The sequence below is a fragment of the Erinaceus europaeus genome, chromosome 2 (genome assembly GCF_950295315.1).
Source record: "Erinaceus europaeus chromosome 2, mEriEur2.1, whole genome shotgun sequence".
NCBI lineage: Eukaryota > Metazoa > Chordata > Mammalia > Eulipotyphla > Erinaceidae > Erinaceus > Erinaceus europaeus.
Genome location: NC_080163.1, coordinates 184,204,136 through 184,226,290, shown reverse-complemented (window position 1 = coordinate 184,226,290; position 22,155 = coordinate 184,204,136). Strand labels below are relative to the sequence as shown.

Genomic DNA, 22,155 nt, shown 5'->3' with positions numbered 1-22,155 from the left:
TTCCCAAGAACCCTCAGTCAAGCTGCCTTCAACCCAGAATGCCTACATTCTGACTCTACACCTCTCAGCTCTTAGTGAGTACCCAATAACTGGGAGCTGTTATCCTAGAGAATGTTGGGACTGTTATGGGGGGGTTCATTTCCCATCCCCGTTATTCTGAACTCTGTCCCCATCAGTTAATAATTAACCACCGCCCTGCCCCCCAAAGAGCCTCTGGTCCTAACAATTCACCTTTTGGTGGCCATGGCCTGGTTAATGAGTCACTACCTCTTGCTGGGCAAGGGCACATGGGGCACCTGCTGCCCAAGACCCCTTATCTGGAGTGGCTGCATCCAGGTGTCATGATGCTGAGAGCCTGGGGAGCGCTCCGTGCCCAGGCTGGGCACTCAGCCTTGGGCTGGCAGGCTCTGAGCTTCGATGGTGGTGTTTTCCGCCTCAAGGGCACTGGAGAGCTGGTGCGGGCACTGCTGGTGCTGCGGCTGTGTTCCTGGCCACCTCTGATCACCCACGGCCTGGCGGTGAGCAGGTCCGTGGGGGGGGGTTTACCTGTGTGGTCCCCACAGCCTGGCTCTAAGTCCCCCACATCATGTCACCCCAGCTTCAGGCCTGGGCCCAGCGGCTCTTAGGTGTGCGGCTCTCTGGTGCAGTGCTCCGGGCATCTGTCTATGGGCAGTTCGTGGCCGGTGAGACAGCCCAGGAGGTGAGGGGCTGTGTCCAGCAGCTGCAGGGCCTAGGCCTGCGGCCCCTGCTGGCTGTGCCCACTGAGGAGGAGCCAGACTCGGCGGGCAAGACTGGGTGAGGAGGTCAGGGCCCTGGGAGGCTGGGCGGAGGGCAAGGAGGGTGCTGGTGGGCTCTGGGGCCTGATGCCTGCTGGCCAGGCAGGGAGGCCTGGTATGAGGGCAACCTCAGAGCTATGCTGCAGTGTGTGGACCTCTCCCGAGACCTCCTGGAGCCCCCCGGTCTGGCAGGGAATGTCCTCATGCAGCTGAAGGTGACGGCGCTGACCAGCCCCAGGCTCTGTGTAAGGAACAGACAGGCAGGATGGGGGTGGGGCAAGGCTGCCCCCTGGCCCCCCCTCACTCCCCCACCCTCCTACCCTTCCAGAAGGAGCTAACTTCATGGATCAGACGACCGGGGGCTTCCTTGGAGCTGAGCCCTGAGAGGCTGGCCGAAGCCATGGACTCCGGGCAGGTAAGGACCCCAGGCTGAGGGACATTGAATGACTAGTGGGGATGTTGGGGGAGCAGAGACTCCCACACTTGGTTGTGACAGGAACCTGATGTGAAAGGTGGGAGTGGGGAGCAAAAATGCTCTGGCTTATGGTGGTGCTGGGGATTAAACCTAGGAGCTGGTAGTTTCAGGCATGAAAGTCTTTTTGCAGAACCATTATACTAGTCTCAGCAAGCCCATCTTATTTTTTGATAAATTTCATATTAAGTTGTAGATAATAGTATGATTTCCTCAAAAATATTCCAGGATACTATTAATTTAAATTTCAACCATTATTTACAGAAGTTTGCTTCCTTCCAGAAAAGAAGTATATAAGGGGCAGGTAGATAGCATAATAGTTATGCAGAAAGACTCTTAAGTCTCAGGTTCAAGCCCCTGTCCCACCATAAGCCAGAGCTGAGCAGTGCCCTGGTTAAAAAAAGAAGCGGGAGTCGGGCAGTAGGTTAAGCCACTGGGTTAAGCGCAGCGGGTGGTGCAAAGCACAAGGACTGGCATAAGGATCCAAACCCGTGGCTCCCCACCTGCAGGGGAGTCGCTTCACAGGCGGTGAAGCAGGTCTGCAGGTGTCTGTCTTTCTCTCCCCCTCTCTGTCTTCCCCTCTTCTTTCCATTGCTTTCTGTCCTAACAACGACATCAATAACAACAATAACAGCTACCACAACAATAAAAAATGGCAACAAAAGGGAAAATAAATATTTAAAAAAATTAAAAGCATGTATAGGGGGTGGGGCAGATATTATTATAATGGTTCCATGAGAAGACTTTCATTCCTGAGGCTCCAAGATCCCAGCACCACCATAAACCAGAACTGAGCAGTGCTCTGGTAAACAATAATAAAATAGGGGGCAGGTGGTAGCACAGCGGACTAGCATAGGGATCTTGGTTCGAGCCCCCAGCTCCCCACCTACAGGGGAGTCACTTCACAGGCGGTAAAGCAGGTCTGCAGGTATCTTTCTCTCCCTGTCTCTGTCTTCCCCTCCTCTCTCCATTTCTCTCTGTCCTATCCAACAACGATGACATCAATAACAACAACAACAATAACTACAACAACAAAACAACAAGGGCAACAAAAGGGAATGAATAAATAAATATTTTTTTAAAGTCCCCTCATACCCTCATCCATCCACCTGGGGGTGACAGGGCAGGTACACTTTGCCCTGGCATGGTGGGACTTCACTGGGGCTATGTGGCTAGTCCATCACTCCCTGCAGGTTTTTTTTCTTTTTAAAATTTTATTTATTAATGAGAAAGATAGGAAGAGAGAGAAAGAACCAGACATCACTCTGGTGCATGTGCTGCTGGGGATTGAACTCAGGACCTCAGGCTTGAGCGTCCAATGGTTTATCCACCGCCCCTTTCCCAGCCCACCCATCAGACTTAAAAAAATAATAATAATAGAGAGAGAGAGGAAGAGAAACAGAGGAAAGTCATACCGTACCTATCATGCATGGTGCTCCCATGCAATACTGGGAGTTCAAATATGGGTCCTTATATGTGGTAAGGTATACACTCCACTGGGTGAGCTATCTCTCAGTCCTGAAATCAACTTTTCAGATGTCTAACAATCCCAAGCTTTCCCCCCTTCCTGGTAGTGGGGGATAAGAAACTTATCCCCTAGATGGGTCCTGAGGTCCTGAGCCTCATTTGCATCCGCTGCTGCCCCTCAGGAGCTCCAGCTGTCCTGTCTCAATGATGAGCAAAACCGGCACCTCCAGGCCTCTCTAAGCCGCTTGCACCGGGTGGCCCAGGTAAGGCCTTGGGCAGGTCCTGCTACACCTGCCGGCTGGGTGCCCAGGGCCTGAGCGACACCCCTCTGCCTCCAGCATGCCCGGCTGCGGCAGGTGCAGCTGCTGGTGGATGCTGAGTACACCTTCCTGAACCCTGCGCTCTGTCTGCTGGTCGACAGCCTGGCCACACGCTGGAATGGCCCAGGGGAAGGCGGGCCCTGGGTGTGGAACACCTACCAGGCCTATCTGAAGGTGCAGATGTGTGGGTGCGGGTAGGGTGGGGTGGGTGGGAGGATACAAAATGGGTCCCTTGGGTCCCTGACCAAGAGCTTCCAATGCTGCACCAGGATACACATGAGCGGCTGAGGCAGGCAGCGGAGGCTGCAGACAGGGCTGGCCTGACCTTCGGAGTGAAGTTGGTGCGGGGGGCCTATATGGACAAGGAGAAAGAGGTGGCCCGGCTCCAGGGGACTGAAGATCCCACACAACCAGACTACTTGGCCACCTGCCAGAAGTAAGAAGCCTCAGGGACAAATAATAACATGGAAGGGGTGGGCAATGGCACAGCAGGTAGAGAGCACACAGGCTACTATGCACAAAAAGACCCAGATTCAAAGGCCTCATTCCTCACCTGGGGAGGTGGGGGGGGGGGAGACATACTTCACAAGCAGTAAAGCAGATCTACAGGTGTCTATCTTTCTCTCTCCCTCTCTACCCCCTCCCAATTTCTCTCTTTCCTATCAAATAAAATAAAAGAGAGAAAAGAAAGGAAGAGATGAGAAAAGAAAAGAGACCACAGGGAGCAATATATTCATTATACAGGCACCCGAGTCCCAGCAATAACCCTAGGGGATACTAAAAACTTAAATAAAGGGAGTCGGGTGGTAGCGCAGTGGGTTAAGCACACGTGGCGCGAAGCGCAAGGACCAGCATAAGGATCCCAGTTCGAGCCCCAGGCTCCCCACCTGCAGGGAAGTCGCGAAGTCGCTTCACAGGTGGTAAAGCAGGTCTGCAGGTGTCTATCTTTCTCTCCCCATCTCTGTCTTCCCCTCCTCTCTCCAGATTCTCTGTCCTATCCAACAACGATGACATCGATACCAACAATTGTAACTACAACAACAATAAAAAATAACAAGGGCAACAAAAGGGGAAATAAATAAATATTAAAAATTTAGGGAAAAAACTTAGAGAAATATATAACACACAGTAGTTTTCTTTTTGCCACCAGGCTTTTGTCCCGGGGGTTCTGCACCTACATGATTCCCCTGCTCCCAATGGACTCTTTATTTGTGTTTTTAGATAAGCAATGAGGAACAGAGAGAGGAGAGACACCACAGCACTGTTCCACCACTCTTAAAGCTCCTTCCCTTGCAGATGCACCTATGTGGTAACCAGGGGCTGGGGCATGGGTCCTCACACATAGTAACAGGTGCTCTACAGGGCAAACCAAATCCCAGACACACTTCTTCTATTTTTAGATTGAGTTGCTTATTATTTATTTGTTGGGTAGAGACAAAGAGAAGTTGAGATGGAAGAGAGAATAGTGAAGGAGAGAAAAAGAGACACACCTGTAGCACTGTTTCTTAACTCTTGAAGTTCCCCTCCCTGCAGGTGGAGACCAGGGGCTCAAACCTGGATCCTTGTGCATTATAACGCACCACCATCTGGCCCCTGAGTTGCTTCTTTTATGAGAGAAATCAAAATACCACACATGTAGTGCTGGGGATTGAACCTAGGGTCTCACACATGCAAGTCCTGTGCTTTACCTGCTAAGCCACTTACCTGGCTGCAAAACAGTTTTTCAATGTGATGCTAGAGTGGTCAGGAGCTAGTTAACTCAATAGAAAAAGCACAGCATCTGGAGTCCCTGAAGGGCAACAGTGGGATGGGCAGGGTGATGGGACCCTCCTAGGTTCCAAGTCTCTTGTCCTCCATCACCAGGAATGGAGAAAAAGTTAGGACTTGCTAGCTATCCAGGGGCCAGGTGGTGATGCATCCTGTAGAGTGCAAACCTTACCATGCTGAGGGCTCAGGTTCAAGCCCCTGGTCCCTACTTGCAGCATGGGGGTGTGGGGGTGAAGCTTTATGAGTGGTGAAACAGTGCTGCAGGTCTTTGTCTCTCTCTTTCCCATCGCTCACTCTCTATGAAAACACAAAAGAAAAAAAATGGCCACCATTTATGTGGAAAACTGGGAAGTGGTATGTATATACAAAGTACTGTATTTTACTGTCAACTGTAACCCATTAATCCTCCAATAAAGAAATTAAAAGAAAAAAAAGCCACCAAGAGTGGAGTTGTGCCAGCACTGAGCCCCAGTGATAACCCTGGTGCCAAAAGAAAGGAAGAGAGAAAGAAAGAAAAGAAATGCATGTTGTTAGACATCTACAGAGTAGTTTTGTCACATAGGTACTTGCTATTTGCAAAGCCCTGATTTGAATCCTGGCATTACATGACGTACCGTGAGAGGCACTGGGGAAGTTCAATGGATGATTAAGTGGTACCATGGTGTTCCTGCATTTCCTCTGTCTCTTCCTATTTGTTTTTTTAATTATTTTTTTTATTTTATTTATTATTGGATAGAGACAGAGAAATTAAGAGGGATAGAAAATTAAGAGATAGAGTGGGAGAGAGACAGAGAGATACCTGCAGCCCTGCATCACCACTTGTGAAGCTTTCCCTCTGCAGGTGGGGGCCAGGAACTTGAACCCGGGTCCTTGTGCACTGTAGTGTGTGCACTTTAACCAGGTGCATCATCACTGGCCTTCTATTTCTCTAAATAAGAAAGCAAAAAGGAGAGAAAGAAAGGAAGAAATATTGGCTCTAGACAAACACTCAGTGGAGAGTCAGGTGGTAGCGCAGCGGATTAAGCACACATGGCACAAAGCGCAAGGACCAGCATAACGATACTGGTTCAAGCCCCGGCACCCCACCTGTAGGGGAGTCACTTCACAAGCGGTGAAGCAGGTCTGCAGGTGTCTGTCTTTCTCTCCCCCTCTCTGTCTTCCCCTCCTCTCTCCATTTCTCTCTGTCCTATCCAACAATGATGACATCAACAACAATAATAATTACTACAACAACAATGAAGAACCAACAAGGGCAACAAAAGGGAAAATAAATAAATAAATAAATAAATAAAATTAAAAAGAAGAGTCTATGCACTCATTAAAAAAAGAAGAAGAAGAAGAAGAAGGACACTCAGTAGTATTGTGCACACAGCAGATTGAGTCAAATAAATGTGGTGACCTTGAGAGACCCAACTCAGGGTCTCAGGTATGTGCTCTACTGCTGAGCCACGTCCCCAGCTATTTATATATTTTTAATGAGGGAGTACAATAGAGAAACATAGAATGCTATTTGTTTTTCCATGGTGCTGGAAATTGAACCCAGAGCCTCATGCATATAAGATAGGTGCTGTACCACTGAGCTTCACATGGAGTGGGGTTTTTTTGTTTTGTTTTGTTTTTGTTTTTTCCACCCACTTGCCAAGAACAGGACTCCCCACCCACTTGCCAAGAACAGGACTCCTCAACCCCTGGGGCCTGGCCCTCACTCACCAGACTCCAGAAGCTGACCAGAGCTTTTGATTTCCCTGCAGTTACAACCGCTGTCTGGAGCTGATGCTGACCTACGTGGCCCAACGTGGCCCCAAGTGCCAACTCATGGTGGCATCCCATAATGAAGAGTCTGTTCACCAGGCCACTAAGCGGTACATGGTGGAGGGATGGGAAGACCCTCTGCCTTGCTCACATGGCTGGCATGGGCAGAGGGTGGTGGACGTGGAACAAGGGAAGAAAAAAGCATGGGTCAGTAGGCTCAGAGGGGGCTGGTGGACGCTAATCATGATGCTTTACCCCCTCTACGTCTGCGGGTGTTGTAGGCCTCAGCTCAACGTGCCACTGCCCCTTCTCTGCTCCTGGGGCTTGGGGTGAGCAGAAAGTGAGGGTTCCAGGGTAGAACCCACTGGGCAGCTTTCTGGGGAGCTCTGAGCAGTAGTCATTTATCACTGACTTTGGAAGAACCTCCCTACTTGAGTAATGGGAACCACCATATTGGTGTGTAATGGCTGACTTCCAGTTCGAGGTCCTGCCACTGTCTGGACTGATGATGATGATGATGATGATGATGATGATGATGATGATGATGATGATGATGATGCGGCCTTTTTCTGTAGCATGCGGGAGCTGGGCATTCCTCTGGACGGGCCTGTCTGCTTTGGACAACTTCTGGGGATGTGTGACCACGTCTCCCTGGCACTGGGTATGTGATGCTCCCTCCGACACACCACGCACACACTGACCCATGTCACCCCTCCCCAACCCTAGCCAGAGGCTTCCCTCACTCCCAAGCCCAGCTGGGCTCCTACCCCAAGCTTACAGCTGACCCAGCCACCAGATAGCACTGTTGCTCCAGAATCTAAGGGCATTGCAGGCCTGTGTCTCTGTGTCTGCTGTGGTCTTTGCTCATAGGTTATATGATATCTAGCTTCCTAGTTTGTTTGTTTGAAAAAAAATTAATATATTTTTATTTATTATTAAATGGAGACAGAGAGAAATTGAGTAGGGGGAGTGATGGGGGAGCAAGTGAGAAAGAGAGAGACAGAGAGACACCTGCAGCCCTGCTTCACCACTTGTGAAGCTTTCTCTCTGCGGGGGGGGGGGGGGGGACCAGGGGCTTGAACCTGGATCCTTGTGCACTGTAACATGTGCGCTTAACCAACTGTCCTCTAAAGAAAATTTCGCATGGTATGTGTATGAGAGAGACCAAAGCACTTCTCATTTATTCTTGATCTTGTTTTCTTTTGTTGTTGTTGTTGTTATTATATACAGTAATATATTACTTCATGATATATGTTACACAATAATATTATATGTAATTATATTACATATTATATAATTTCCAGACTGACCTTTTCTTTTTAATTTTTATTTATTTATTCCCTTTTGTTGCCCTAGTTGTTTTATTGTTGTAGTTATTATTGATGTCATTGTTGTTGGATAGGACAGAGAGAAATGGAGAGAGGAGGGGAAGACAGAGAGGGGGAGAGAAAGACAGACACCTGCAGACCTGCTTCACCGCCTATGAAGGGACCTGCTTGCAGGTGGGGAGCCAGGGGCTCGAACCAGGATCCTGACGCCGGTCCTTGAGCTTAGCGCCACCTGCGCTACAGCCCGACTCCCCAGACTGACCTTTTCAGATAACAGACAAGTTCCTTCAATGCACTGGGGACTGGGCTCAAACCTGGGTTGTGCACATGGCAAAGCATCACACTATGCAAGTCCAGCCCTGTTGAACCTGTTTTCATGTAGTGCTAAGGACCAAACCCAGGGCCTCTCCATGCAAGACAAGCACTGTACTGCTGAGTCACATACTTGGTCCCTACCATGTGCTTGTTTGGTTTGTTTGTTATTGATGTTGTCACTAAGGCTTCACCACTCCAGGCTGAGTTTTTCACATAGAAAAACTCTCAGAAACAGACAGAGGGGAAGGCACCATAGCACGGAGGCTTCTTTCAGCACAATAGGGGCCAGGCTCAAACCTGGGCCATGCACAAGACAAAGCAAGTGAGCTCTCTTGACTGCCCTGTCTTTTTTTCCCCCCTTTTTATAGATTTTATTTATTTATGAGAAAGATATATAGGAGGAGAAAGAATCAGACTCACTCTGGCACATGTGCTGCTGGGGGACTGAACTCAGGACCTCATGCTTGAGAGTCCAAGGCCACCTCCCAGACCACTTGCCTGCTCTGCCCTGTCCTGTGTTGTCATCTTTATGTTATTGTTACCCAGAACCTGAAACCAGAAAGTTGTATTCTCTTCAGTCAGACACTAAGGATACAAAAGCTAGATCTACCATAAAACCACAGCTTAAGGTGTTTTGGGTTGTTTGCTTGCTTGTTTTGTTTTGCTTTTGCCACAAGAGTTATTACTGGGACTCAATGGCTGCATGACAAATTCACCACTCTGGGCAGCCATGTTCTCCTTTCTTTCTTGTATTTGATAGAACAGAGAGAAACTGCAGGGTCAGAACAGGGGAGGTAAATTGAGAGGGAGAGACACTTTCAGCATTGCTTCACCATTTGTGAACCTTCCCCTGCAGGTAGGGACTAAGGGCTTGAACCTAGGTCCCAGTGAACGACAGTGTGTGACCTGAGTCTCTCCAGTGATACAGATCTGGGATGCCAATATTTAGGTTGTGGACCCATGACTACAACCTGACAGTGATGCATTTGTTCTCTTCCCAGCTCAACTAATGGTCAAAGACATTCCCTGGTTGGAAGTAGTAGAAATGGGGAGGTTAGGTGGAGGTGGATAGCTTAATGATTATGCAAAAAGACTCTCAATGCCTGAGGCTCCAAAGTCCCAGGTTCAATAATTCCCTACACCATCACAAAACAGAGCTGATCCCATCCAGTAAAAAATAAATAAATAAATAAATAAATAAATAAATAAATAAATGAAGGAAGGAAGAAAGAAGAAGGGCAGGGAGGGGTAGATAGCATAATGGTTATGCAAAGAGACCCTCAAGCTTGAGGCTCCAAAGTCCCAGGTTTAATCCCCACCCACTACCATCAGCCAGAGCTTAACAGTGCTCTAGTCTAAAAAGAGGGAGAGAGAGAAAAGAAAACAAAATAAATGGGGAGGTTAATGTTATCTATTACTCTGAGAATGGATATTTGGGGGTTCCAATGTAATATAGGAGAAATTTTCCTTTACTGCCCTCACTCCTGGAAGCTTTAAGGCCTGATTTCTATCCCCCTCAACTTGGTGGCATTATTAAACAGTAGCTCAATTTTGGCATCAAAGCAGAATGTGATATCTGCACATCCAGCAGCATTTTTATAACTTTAAGAAGAGTTTTCAGAGCCTGGGACATGGCTCACTTGGTAGAAAACACAGTTTCCCATGTGTGAGGACCAGGTTTGAGCTCCTGGCCACCATATGGTAGCACCACACAAAAGGGAAGTTTTATGAGTGGTGGAGCAGTGCTTGGTATCTCTTTCTCTCGCTCTCTCACCCTCTCTGTCTCTCACTTTGTAGAATATAAAGGAGTCGTGGTCTGGGAGGTGGTACAGTGGCTAAGGCACTAGATTCTCAAGCATGAGGTCCTGAGTTCAATCCCTGGCAGCACATGTACCAGAGTGATCTCTGGCACTCTCTCTCTCTCTCTCTCTCCTATCTTTCTCATTAATTAATAAGTAAAATCTTAAAAAAAAAAAAAAAAAAGTAAAGGAGTCAATGAGGAGTGTGGAATCATGCAGGTGTGAAGCTCCATTAGGGAGAAAAATGTTTTAATTTAAAATGTGTACTTTGGGATTTTTTTTAAAGCGGGAAACTGTCCAAATCACTTAGTCTGCCATGTTCTCAGACATGGAAGTTGAAGGTCCAGATGGAGCCTGGGGAAGCCTCATCCCAAACACAAGCCATATTTTGCCACCCACCCCTCCACCCTCAGGGCAGGCCGGCTATGCTGTGTACAAGTCCATTCCCTACGGCTCCCTGGAGGAGGTGATCCCCTACCTGATCAGGAGGGCCCAGGAGAACCGGAGTGTGCTGCACGGTGCCCGCAGGGAACGAGAGCTGCTCAGTCAAGAACTTCGACGGAGGCTGCTGAGGAAAATCTGAGGTTACCCCACTGCACTCCCCAGGAGCCAAGTGGTCAATAAAGGTCCTGAGCTACTTACTGCCCAGACTGAAGCCTCCTCCCTGGGCAAGGACTGGCCTCCACTTCCCCCACGCAACGCTAGGGGGCACTGCATCTCCAGAGAGCGTTGTATAAGCCCCTGGAGGGCAGCAAGGATATTGATTAAAAACTGCTGACAGGCCTCCCCACTGCCCTCAGCGAGCCTGTCCCGTGATGACCCTGGGTCTGCTCTACCCAGCCAGTCAGCAGCTGATGCAGAATAACAGGCACTAAAATCAGAAGAGTGGGCTAAGGCCACTCGTGTAAGGAGGAACAGATAGAAAAGACAAACCTCTCTCATTTAATAAGCATTTTTTTTGTAATTGTCACCAGGCTTATTGCTGGTGCTCAGAGCCAGCACTACTAATCCACTGCTCCCAGTGGCCATGTTTTTGGGTCCCCCCTTTCTATTTTATTCATATGACAGAAATAAATTAAGAGAGGATGAGAGAGATAGAGAGGGAAAGAGGGCAGGGGTAGACAGACAGCATAATGGTTATGAAAAGAGACTCTCATGCCTGAGACTTCAAAATCCCAGGTTCAATCCCCTGCACCACCATCAGCCAGAGTTGAGCAGTGCTCTGCTAAATAAAATTTAAAAAAAGAAAAAGAAAAGAAAGGAAAGAGAGAGATATACCTGCAGATCTGCTCCTCTGCTTATGAAGCTTCGTCCCTGCGGGTGGGGAGTTGGGGGCTTGAACCCAAGACCTAGCCCATGGTAATGTGTGTGCTCAACCAGGTGCACCACTCCCCTATGCCCCAACAAGCATATTTTATTTAATTTTACCTTGTATTTTATGTACTTGATAGGATGAAGAGAAATTGAGAAGAGAAAGGGAGACAGAGAGGGAGAGAAACCCAAAATAAGCATTTCTGGAGGCCCCTCCTGAGCTGGGCTCTGAGGCGAGCAATGCTGGAGATGCCATTGTGGCAAAGACCCTTCCTCCCCACGTTGTGTCTTTTGGTCCAGACGGACAGACTCCCCGTCTCCTGATAGTGACAGGCCAGGGTGGATAGGGCTGTGAAAGAAGATGGGGCTATGCTGGACAAAGCCTGGGCGCCTGGGAGACCAGAGCAAGATCAAGATTTCTCTGAACTTCCAAGCGTGGGAGGTAGTGAGTGACAAGGGTGAAGGAGTGGACAGGGCCTAATCTTTCTTCCAAGGGCTCTGAGACTCAGGAGAGCTTCAAAGAGAAGGTCAGAGTCGCTTATGGCTTTAGCAGTAGTCTCCCAGCGGCCATGCGATGGATGAAGCAGAATGGAGAGACGGATTGGGGGCCTGGGGGGGTCAGGGGCAGGGAATGTGTGTGGGGGGTTGCACGGATGGGACAAAGCGGAGCTGTGGGGAAGGGACCCAGTAGGAAGGAACAACGGGGGACGGAATGGAGGGACAGGTTCCAGGCAAGGGCCAAGGCTCTGGCTAGAAGGGGAGGGGGCAGAGGGGCCAACCCTGAGAGGAGGCTCCAGGCAGGAATGCGATTGGGGGAAATAACTCAAACCAATATGGGGCCCAGTATGGGCGTGAAGGCCCCAGGGGACAAGCAGAGGGAGGGGACAGGGGCAGGGACATCTTGAGGGAAAAGCTGGGTGGAGGGTGGTGTGAGAAGCAAGCAGAGGACAAACCAGGGACGTTAATCGGGGACCTCAAAGTGGTGGAGTGGCACAACGGGCAGCACACTGGCCTTCTAGAAGAACCTCACGCAAGTGTATGTGGGAGTAGGTAAGAGATGGCTGGGCGGAGAACGCAGCCTGTAGGTGTGCCTCAGAAATGACTGCTGTCCCCATCAACTCACCTCAGGGTACAGGGGTGCAACCCAGGGGAGGAAAGCGATTGCGCAAGCGCAGAGGCTGGGGGGGGGAGGAAGTCATCGATGCGCATGCGCCCAAGACTCCAGCCTGACCTGCAGTGCGAGCACGCCAGGGTCACGAGGCAGGCACGTGGTGATCACTGTGGGCACCAACGGTAGGTGCAAAGTCTCCTGGAGGGACTGGGCCCTGGAACCTTCTGAGCTTACTGGACGCAGGGCTCCCCGCTAGGCCCCGCCCCCGGGCCCAGACCCCGCCCTCAGGCCGCCCCGCCCCTTAGTCAGACCCAGGACCCTCTACAGCCCGGGCTCCTCCTCCTGCACCACGGCCCTGCCCCAGCCCTGGCCATGGATTGTCCTTCTCCCACCTTGAACCTGCCCCTTGGCCCCCTAAGACCCCATCTTCGCAGGCCCTGACTCTCAAACCCCCCTTCCTCTGAGTTTCCAGATACCCGGCTCCACCCAACCCCCCCCCCCACCCCGTACACCCCCAGCCCCCTGCAGTGTCCAACCCTCAACCATAAATCCCCTTCAGCTCCGACTCCTCAGACTCTACACAGCTAGATTCTTACCCCTTGCCTTTTAAAAAATTATTTTTTAAATTATTTATCATTGGATAGAGACAGAGAGAAACTGAAAGGAGGAGAGGGAGATAGGGAGAGAGACAGAGACACCTGCAGCAGCTCTGCCTCACCTTTCGTGAATCTTCCTCCCTGCATGTGGGGACCAGGGGCTCGAACCGGGGTCCTTGAGCATTGTAATGTGTGTGTTTAATCAGGTGTGCCGCTCCCAGACATTTAGATTACTAAAGATAGCTTTCCCAGGCCCCAAATTTACTTAACTTAATTTCTCTCTTTCTCTGTTTTCCTTTCTCTCTCTCTGTCTGTCTGTCTGTCTGTCTTTTTTTCTTCTTTACCAGAGCACTGCTCAGCTCTGGCTTGTAGTATATGCTGTGTGGAGGATTGAACCCTGGATCTTGGAGCCTTGGGCATGAAAGTCTGTTTGCATAACCATTATGCTGTCTCCCCTGCCCTCTTTCTCACACTGCCCCCCTCTCACTCACAGCCAGCTCTGTCTTTACTGCCCCAGAGACACTTCACTCTTCCCTGCCCACATGAAAACCCTCAGCTGGTTCCTGGCCAGGAGCTGATCCCAGAGCCCACAGATGCCCTCGCTGCCCTCTCACTTGCCTGTGGAGCTGGGCTCCGTTCAGGATCCAGAAACCCAGGTGGGCCGCCTGCATCGCCTGGCTGTAGCCGGGGGCCCAGGCTGGGGCCTCGTCCGGCTCCTGCGGACAGGTGAGGGTTTGGCTTCTAGGAAGGGGTGGCATCAGTTGGCCAGTTGTGTGCCAGGCACATGCTGCGTCAGACCTGTATGTGACAGTATTTAGGGTGAATGGGGTCAGCCTGAGAAAGAAACCAATTATGGGAGTTTACTAAGAAAGTGATGAGGATGAGGAAGACGCACTGGGACATGATACTTGAGTTCCACAGTGTAGGAACAAATCATGCAAAATAGTTGGGGGAAAAGCACTTCAGGAAGATGGAATGGTTACTACAAAGGCTCTGGATGGACTGAGTAATAGTCCACCTGGCACAATACAGTTTTATTATGTGCTTGGAGCCCTGGCACCAAGTGGGAGCACCATAAATGGCATCAGTGGAAGCTTCATAGATGATGGAGTGGTGCTGTGGTGTTTCTCTGTCTCTGTCTCTCATATAAAACAAAAGGTATGAAAAAGTTGACCCAGGAGCAGTGGAGTTGCACTTGGGTGAAGCTGGCTACACACACACACACACACACACACACACACACACACACACACACACACACACCTCTGAAGTCCAAACAGACTAGGTGTGTTTCAGTAGCAACAACAGCAAGCAGGGGGACTCAGGGCAACACTGAATCTGCTAGAAACAACAAGCAGAAACAGAGAGGGGCCTCAAACAAAGTACGGATTTCAGGGGCTGGGCAGTGGTGAACCTAGTTAAATGCACAGTACTATGCGCAAGGACCCCCACAAGGACTGGGGTTCAAGCCCCCACCCCCTACCTGAAGTAGGGGCACTTCATGAGCGGTAAAGCAGGACTGAAGGTATCTATATTATTTGTTTATTATTGGATAGAGACAGAGAGAAATTGAGAGGGGAGGGAAGATAGAGAGGGAAAGAGACAGAGAGACACCTGTAGCACTGCTTCACCACTCATGAAGCTTTCCCCGGCAGGTGGGGACCAGGGGCTTAAACCTGGGTCCTTACACACTTGAATGTGTGCTCTTAACCAGATGTGCCACCACTTGGCCCACTCTGTCTTTCTCTATCTCCCTCTCATCTCTCAATTTCTCTTTGTCCTCTTGAATAAAATAGGAAAAAAAAAAAGTAAAAATGGCAGCTAGGAGCAGTGGATTCATAGTACTGGCACCAGCTTCAAAGATAATCCTGGAGGCACAAAAGAAAAATAGTATGGATTTCCTTCTGTGTAATGGAAAACCAGTGGAACTATGAGCAGGAAACAGATACTAATCAGTTTCCATTTTCATTTCCTTTTGTAAATTGTATATCTGACTGCTTTCTGAACTTGTTTGATAGTTGTGATAGTTTGTTGATTATTTATTTACTTGTTTACTTACTTATTTTTGCTGTCTGAAGAGCATGACATCTTGGTCTCAGTCTTAAACCTTTAAAGGCTAGCTTCTTTTTCTTGTCAGGTGTTAGGCATTACTCCCAAACTGTGTCATCAGTGGGCATCTCTTGATGTCCATTTACATTGAGTCTACTACGCTTTTCCATTAAGTGTCTTGTTTGCAATAGGTTTGGTTTCTAATATCAGGTAAGGCAGTTTTCATATATTCTTAGTGATTTTATTCATTATTTACTTTTTGCTAATGATTGGTATTGAGATTTACCAATTTTTTAAAATTACCGATTAAATGTAATTTTTGTCCTTTTTTTAGAAAGATTTTTTAAAAAATTTTTACATTTATTTTCCCTTTTGTTGCCCTTGTTTTTTTTACTATTGTTGTAGTTATTATTACTGTTGTTATTGATGTCATCATTATTAGGTAGGACGGAGAGAAATGGAGAGAGGAGGGGAAGATAGAGAGGGAGAGAGAAAGATAGACACCTGCAGACCTGCTTCATCGCCTGTGAAGCGACTTCCCTGCAGGTGGGGAAACAGGGGCTCCAACCGTGAACCTTAAGCTGGTCCTTGCACTTTGTGCCACATGCGCTTAACCTACTGCTACCGACCGAATCCTGTAATTTTTGTCCTTTAGCCCATGAATATGTTTTATTATGTTGATATATTTTCTTATGTTGAATCATCTTAGCTTTCTTGGAATATATTGCCTAGGTTCCCTCACTAGGTCTTTGAGTTTGTTCAGGTATTTTGCATATATAATCATAAGTAGAATTGATATATATAATCATAAGTGGAATTTCATTTGCCGGTTCTGGAAATCCTCATCTAGTTTTGGAAAAAAGGTCATACTAATATAATAAAATAAGCTTTGCCATCTTCTTTGTTGGTTTTAGAACAGGTTCTATAGGATCATCTGTATATAAATTGATCATTATAATTATTGTGAAAAAGTTTGTGTGATTTTTAAAATTTTTGTTTGATAGGACAGAGAGATATTGTGTGAGAGGGTTGAGGGAGGTAGAGAGAGAGAGATCCAGGAGGTGGCACAGTGGATAAAGCATTGGATTCTCAAACACGAGGTCTCAAGTTCAATCCCCGGCAGCACATGTAACAGAGCGATGTCTGGTTCTTTTTCTCTCTCCTCCTATCCGCCACATAAATAAAATGTTTAAGAGAGAGAGAGATTGATTGGGGCTAAGCAACTGGTTAATGGCACATGTTATAATGTGCATGGACCTGGGTTCTAGCCCTAGGTCCCCACTTCAGGGGGTTGGGGAAGAAGCTTCACAAGTAGTGAGGCAGTATTACAGGTCTCTCTCTCTCTCTCCCCCTCTCTCTCCTTCCCCCCTCTCTTTCTCCTCATTCCTTTTCAATCTCTCTCTCTCTCTCCAGTAATAAAATAATAGAGACATCTACAGCACTGCTTCACCATTTGTTAAGTTTCTCTCCTGCAGGTGGGGAGACTTGAACCCTGGTCTTTGCACATAGTAATGTGTGTGCTCAACTGGGTGCAGCACCGCCTGGCCCTCAAACAATTTGTGATATATTAATTGGATAAAGACAGATAACAAGGGGGAAGGAGAGAGAGAGAAAAAGAGAGAAGGAGAGAGAGGGAGAGAGGGAGGAGAGACCTACAGTACTGTTCATGAAGCTTCCCCCTTCCAGGTGAGGATAGGGGCTTGAACCCAGGTTTTTGTTGTTGTTGTTGTTGTTTGTTTTTTCCCCTCCAGGGTTATTGCTGAGGCTTGCTGCCTGCACTACAAATCCACTGCTCCTGGAGACCATTTCCCCCATTTTTTGTTGCCCTTGTTGTGCTTATTGTTATTTTTGCCATTGATACTGTTGTTGTTGGATAGGACAGAGAGAAATCGAGAGAGGAAGGGAGACAGAGGGGGAGAGAAAGATAGACACCTGCAGACCTGCTTCACCACTTGTGAAGTGACCCCCTGCAGGTGGGGAGCCGAGGCTCAAACCGGGATCCTTATACCAGTCCTTGCGGTTAACCCGATCCCCTTGAACTCAGGTCTTAGCACACTGTAATGTGTGCACTTAACCAGGTGCACCATTGCCCAGCCCCTAACGATTTGTGTCTTTAAAAGATCCTTGTGGGAGTCGGGAGGTAGCACAGCGGGTTAAGCTCATGTGGCGGGAAGTGCAAGGACTGGCGTAAGGATCCCGGTTCGAGCCCCCAACTCCCCACCTGTAGGGGAGTCGCTTCACAGGCAGTGAAGCAGGTCTTCAGGTGTCTTTCTCTCCCCCTCTGTCTTCCCCTCTTCTCTCCATTTCTCTCTGTCCTAACGATGACAACAATAACAATAATAACTACAACAACAATAAAAAAACAAGGGCAACAAAGGGGAAAATAAACATTAAAATTAAAAAAAAAAAGATCCTTGTGAGGGACTAGACAAATGCAGAACACCAGCAAGGGTGCCATTGTAAAAGATGCTCTGCTGAGCTATATAAGATGCAGCAGATGTTTTATTCAGAGGTTCCTGATGGACCTCATTTGGAGGGATTTTGTGGCAGAACCTGAGCTGGCTTGTACCAAGTGATAGGAGTGCAATGACAAGGACATCTTGAATTTACCCTCCCTGAGCATATAGGGTAGGCCTGAAGGGAGAGGAACTTGGGCCTTTCAAGGTGTGGAATTGAAGGGTAGGTAGGTATCTCTGAACAGAAGGCTGGGAAGAGGAGGTTGGTATGGCATGGGAGGAGGGGTGTAAAACAGCTAGCCACTTGGGTTCAGCTCTTAGATGTAACACTCAAAAATCAAATTGAGAGATTGCCTGATCAGATCCAGAGTTTGCTTTTCTTGAAGAACTGAATGCTGGCTTTACTCTGGATTCCAGCTGGGAGTCCTAGACACTGCACAAGGCTCCTCTAAGGTGGGCTTCCTGAAACCCACTTCCCCTAGCCCCTGGGCACTTCTGTGTGATTATGACACTCCTGAAGTATGTGTGTATGTGGGGTAGATGTCAGTGCAGCAGGTAGATGTTATTTCTTGTCCCAACTCAACAGATTCTGAGGATTCTCTGGAGATTCTGAAGGTTCTCCGGAGATTCTGAGGCAAGAGGCCCCAGCAATTGGAGGCTGAGGGTTCCAGGATGTAAGGTGGAACCTGAAGCCAGGGGTCACCCAGTCAAGAATGGCCTAGGGGGTTGGGGTGGGGTTGGGAGTTGTTTGGAGTCTTGCTGGAAGTCCCTAGGACATCTGCCCTGGAGTGAGCCTGCCTGCCCCTCAGTTGAGCAGGTAGATGGAGAGAACTCAGCTGGGCAAACAGGACTCTTCCTCTCGGCGCTGCTGGGCCACACCTCCGCCGTGCAGCACCTGCTGACCTATGGCGCCAACCCCAACCAGTGAGCACAAGTGGCGGTACCCCCACATTCCCAGGGCCCTGAACCTAAGCCCAAAGAACCAGAGCTCTTCCCCAGAGCCCCTCTTTCACTCCCACATGACCTCTTTCCAGTCCACCTGGTCCTGCTGGGGTCTCCCTTGCTTACAGTAGTTCTCTCAAAGACCTCCACCAATCCTGACAGCTGCCCCCATGTTTACAGTGACCCCTCTCATCCCTCCATCCCTCAGTGTGCACATCCTGCCACCTCTAATCCCTGCCCTCCTCTCCCCCACAGCCGTTCCCAGGATGGCAGCACGCCTGTGCACGCCGGCGCCTTCTCAGGCCGAGGCCTGGTGATGCTGCAGCTGCTGCGGGCGGGGGGTGACCTGCGTCTGCATGACCAGCAGGGTCGAACGCCTCGGGACTGGGCAGAGCAGGGTGGCACCAGGCAGAGCAGGGAGGTGAGCAGTGACCTGGGTGGTATGGAGTGTCGGACCAGCACCCTGCCCCGCCTCACCACACTGCCTCCCTCCCAGATGCTGGAGCTGTTACAGCTCTGCCATGCCCACGTTTCAGCCCTCATGCATGGTGGGGAGCTGGTGCCCATTTTGATGCTAGGCCGGCTGCCCACCTGCTCCAGACACAGCCTGTGTGGTCCCCTGCCCCTGGTGCAGCTGGCACAAGCAGACAGGTAACTAACTGTCCACACCCCTGAAGCCAGCCCAGCATCCCCCCACCCCCAGTCCAACTAGCCCAGACTTACCCTGGGACTGCCCTGCACCCCAGGACACTGAGGCCGGAGCAGATCAGGAGAACTCTCCACATGCCAGCCTTGGGGTTTGGCCGGGTAAGCCAGAGGGATGGGGGGATGGGGACTACCCCTGTCCCCTTCATGCCTCATGGTCCTCCCTCCCTACCCCCAGCTGAGCAGCCTGTGGCCTCTGGGGTTGGTAACAGGCATACCCCTCGCGGACCCCAAGGAGCTGCTGCCAGCCCAGGGCGAGCCTGACCGCACCTACGAGAGCAGCTCCCACACCCTCATGGCCAAGTGAGAGCACCCGCCACACCTGCCCCTACCTACAGAGCTCCCTTCCCCTCCTCAGGAGAGCCACCAAGCCTCAGCCCTCCTCTCTCCCCTCCGCAGCCTCCTGTGGAGGGGCCACCCTGTGACCGTGAGGCAGTTGAAGGCAACTGGAGCCCAGCCCGACGTGTTGGTGGCTGACCTCCAGCACTGCAGGTACCCAGCCCACAGTCTGTCCTGCCTGTCGTCTGACTCCTGGTTAGTCCCTGCAGGGAGCTCTCTTATCTTACCTGTTCCCCCATAGACACTGGAAAGGGGGCCTCCTGTGTGCTGTCTTACAGGTCACAGAGAGGTGGGTGGAGAGATTTGAACTGGGTGCTAGCTCTGGTCCTGCCAGGCCATGTGACCCCAGGGATTCAGTGTCTCCTCTGCCGGGTGGCTGGTGTGGACTGTCATCCCTGGCATGTGTGGTCCATGTGCAGGGGCAGCCCTCAGCCCCGTGCCTTGTCATTGACCCACTCTCCTGCCCAGCTCCCTGCACCACCCTAACCTGCTGCTGCTGATGGCTCTCAGCCCCTCAGCTGACCTGTCTGGGCTGCGCCTCCTCTTCGAACCTGTGTGGCTGGGCTCCCTGCACACCATGCTGCACCCACAGGCCCAGAGTGAGAAGGGCCCCCATCCTTTGCCTGGCCTGCCACCTGGCCGCCTCCTACTGCAGGTGCTGGAGGCCCTGCTCTTCCTGCAGGCCCGCTGGCGTGCACACGGCGGCCTCAGCTCCCACGCTGTGCAGCTGGTGCGGCCAGGCCTGGCCAAGGTTGGCAGTCTGGAGCATGGGCGCCCTCTGCACCAGAGCTGGCCCAGGTCAGTGCCTGCCTTGCCTATCTGCCCTGTCCCCTGCCCAGTGGCTCCTGGCTCACCAGTCCTCTCGGTGGCCTCCACAGGTCACAACAGGGCTCTCCCTGGGGAGGCCTAGGGCTGCCCCCACCCCCCGAGCTGTACCCATGGCTACCTCTGGAGCTCATCTGCGGTGACCCACCCACCACCACCTCAGACCTCTACAGCTTCTGCATACTGGCCCAGGAGGTTTTCACCGGTCAGTGAGGGATCTTGTGCCCCAGCCTCAGGCACCCCTCCCACTTGGGTACTCTAGTCATACTTCCCTCACAGGAGAGCTGCCCTGGGCTGAGAGAAGTGGGCCTGAAGTAAAAGCTAAATTGGAGGCAGGTGAGAGCCCGACCCTGGACCCCCTGGTGCCAGCCCCCTACCGGGCCCTGGTTCAGGCTGGGCTGGGCCTTGGGCCTGCTGACCGCTGGGGCAGCCTGCAGAGCACTCGATACCTGCTGCGTGAGGCTGTGGCCCAGGTACAGCAAGGGCAAGTAGGGTGGGTGGGAGCCCCGTGGGTGGGAGCCCCGGCACCTCGGGTAGGGCCCCTGTCCCACCAGCCTGCTTTCACAGGACTCGGCTCCGGGGTTGGGTCCCCCTCTGGAATGCACTACACTGTGCCCTGCAGCCCAGGGCTCCCCAGCAGGTCAGAGGGCAGGGAGGGGGGGTTCCAGTGCAGAAAGCAACTGGTATGTGTCTCCCCATTCCAACTAGCTGCTCTGTCCCCACAGAGACACTGTGCTGCAAAGTGGCTCCCAGCACCAAGACTAAGCCAGAGTCTGTGTCCCCTGTTCTCCAGGTAAGAGCCAGGACAAGGGATGTGAAGAACTGAGGGAGCTGGGGCCCACCTGGGCATCCCTGCCAGCCCTGCCGGCACTCTCTACAGGTTCTGGAGACCCCTGAGGCAAAAGGTTACAGTGGCGTCCAGAGGGGTGTAACCTGGGCCTCTAGCAGCAGCCTGATGTTAGCCAGCAGCCTGAATTCCAGCCCCAGCCTCTGCCTAAGCCACGCCCCCCCAGCCAGGGCCCACCTGTCCTATTGCTTGGAGCCCCCCCTGACGGTATGAACACCCCAGGGCCCTGTGGGACCCTCCACCCCATAACTGAGGTCCCTCTCTCCAGGTCCTTCTCAGCCCCAACTTCTGTGGATGCCTTTCTTCTGACCAAAGGCCCCCAGGGGCCCCAAATATTCCCACACTGACCTGTGGCGCCGAAGCACCCTGCCTGCCTGCTGGTGTCCAGGGCTCTGTGGAGCAATTTGAGAGGGAATTCTCAGCCCTGTGTGAGGCACACACAGGACTTCCCTGCTGGACCCCTCTCCTGTGAACCCACCTTTGCCTGTTGACCCACAGGAGGCTGTAGGGTGGGACCTGGTGGCAAGATGGCCGGAAGGTCACTCTTCACGGAGCCCAAGCCCAGCCCTTGCCCTCCCACCCCCAGGCCTGTGTGGCAGCTCCAGCCTATCCTCCCACAGGCACCCAGTACCGAGCTGATAGAAGGAGGTCTCTTCTCCAGTCTGCAGAAGTGAGAAGTGGGCCCTGTTGAGGGGGAAGGACCTTGCTCATCCCTGAGGTAACCCCCAATCCACCCATTCCCACTGCCCCCTAGGATGGATCTGCTGGAGGAGATCTTAGCAGAGCTCCAAGGTGGAGACCAAATCAGAGACAGACCCAGCCTCAATCCTGCTCCTGACAATGACTCTTAGGATGCCTACGGCTTCCTCTCTGCCGACATCCCAGGAGTGATCCCCCTACTTGGCACTTAGATAAATAATAAGGAAATAAAATGATAAACCAACCCAGCTAGCTGCCTCTTTATTCAGAACTGGACCC

The 22,155-nt window shown here is 51.0% G+C and overlaps 2 protein-coding genes across 2 annotated transcripts; both read left to right on the top strand.

Moving 5' to 3' along the window:
• The first annotated feature begins 282 nt into the window (after positions 1-282).
• PRODH2 (proline dehydrogenase 2) lies at positions 283-10,638 on the top strand. Its single transcript, XM_016194224.2, has 10 exons — positions 283-518; positions 599-795; positions 883-1,021; positions 1,105-1,191; positions 2,898-2,978; positions 3,054-3,209; positions 3,305-3,471; positions 6,554-6,664; positions 7,130-7,215; positions 10,410-10,638. The coding sequence occupies exons 1-10, from the start codon at positions 288-290 to the stop codon at positions 10,577-10,579; spliced, it is 1,425 nt and encodes a 474-aa protein (XP_016049710.2). The 5' UTR covers positions 283-287; the 3' UTR covers positions 10,580-10,638.
• Positions 10,639-13,607: 2,969 nt separating this feature from the next.
• LOC132532861 (inactive serine/threonine-protein kinase TEX14-like) lies at positions 13,608-22,124 on the top strand. The gene is made up of 15 exons (XM_060172244.1): positions 13,608-13,740; positions 18,293-18,443; positions 18,717-18,882; positions 18,958-19,112; positions 19,208-19,268; positions 19,345-19,469; positions 19,566-19,658; positions 19,974-20,303; positions 20,384-20,535; positions 20,610-20,803; positions 20,898-20,970; positions 21,056-21,123; positions 21,211-21,384; positions 21,798-21,847; positions 21,932-22,124. The coding sequence occupies exons 1-15, from the start codon at positions 13,608-13,610 to the stop codon at positions 22,026-22,028; spliced, it is 2,022 nt and encodes a 673-aa protein (XP_060028227.1). The 3' UTR covers positions 22,029-22,124.
• Positions 22,125-22,155: the final 31 nt, after the last annotated feature.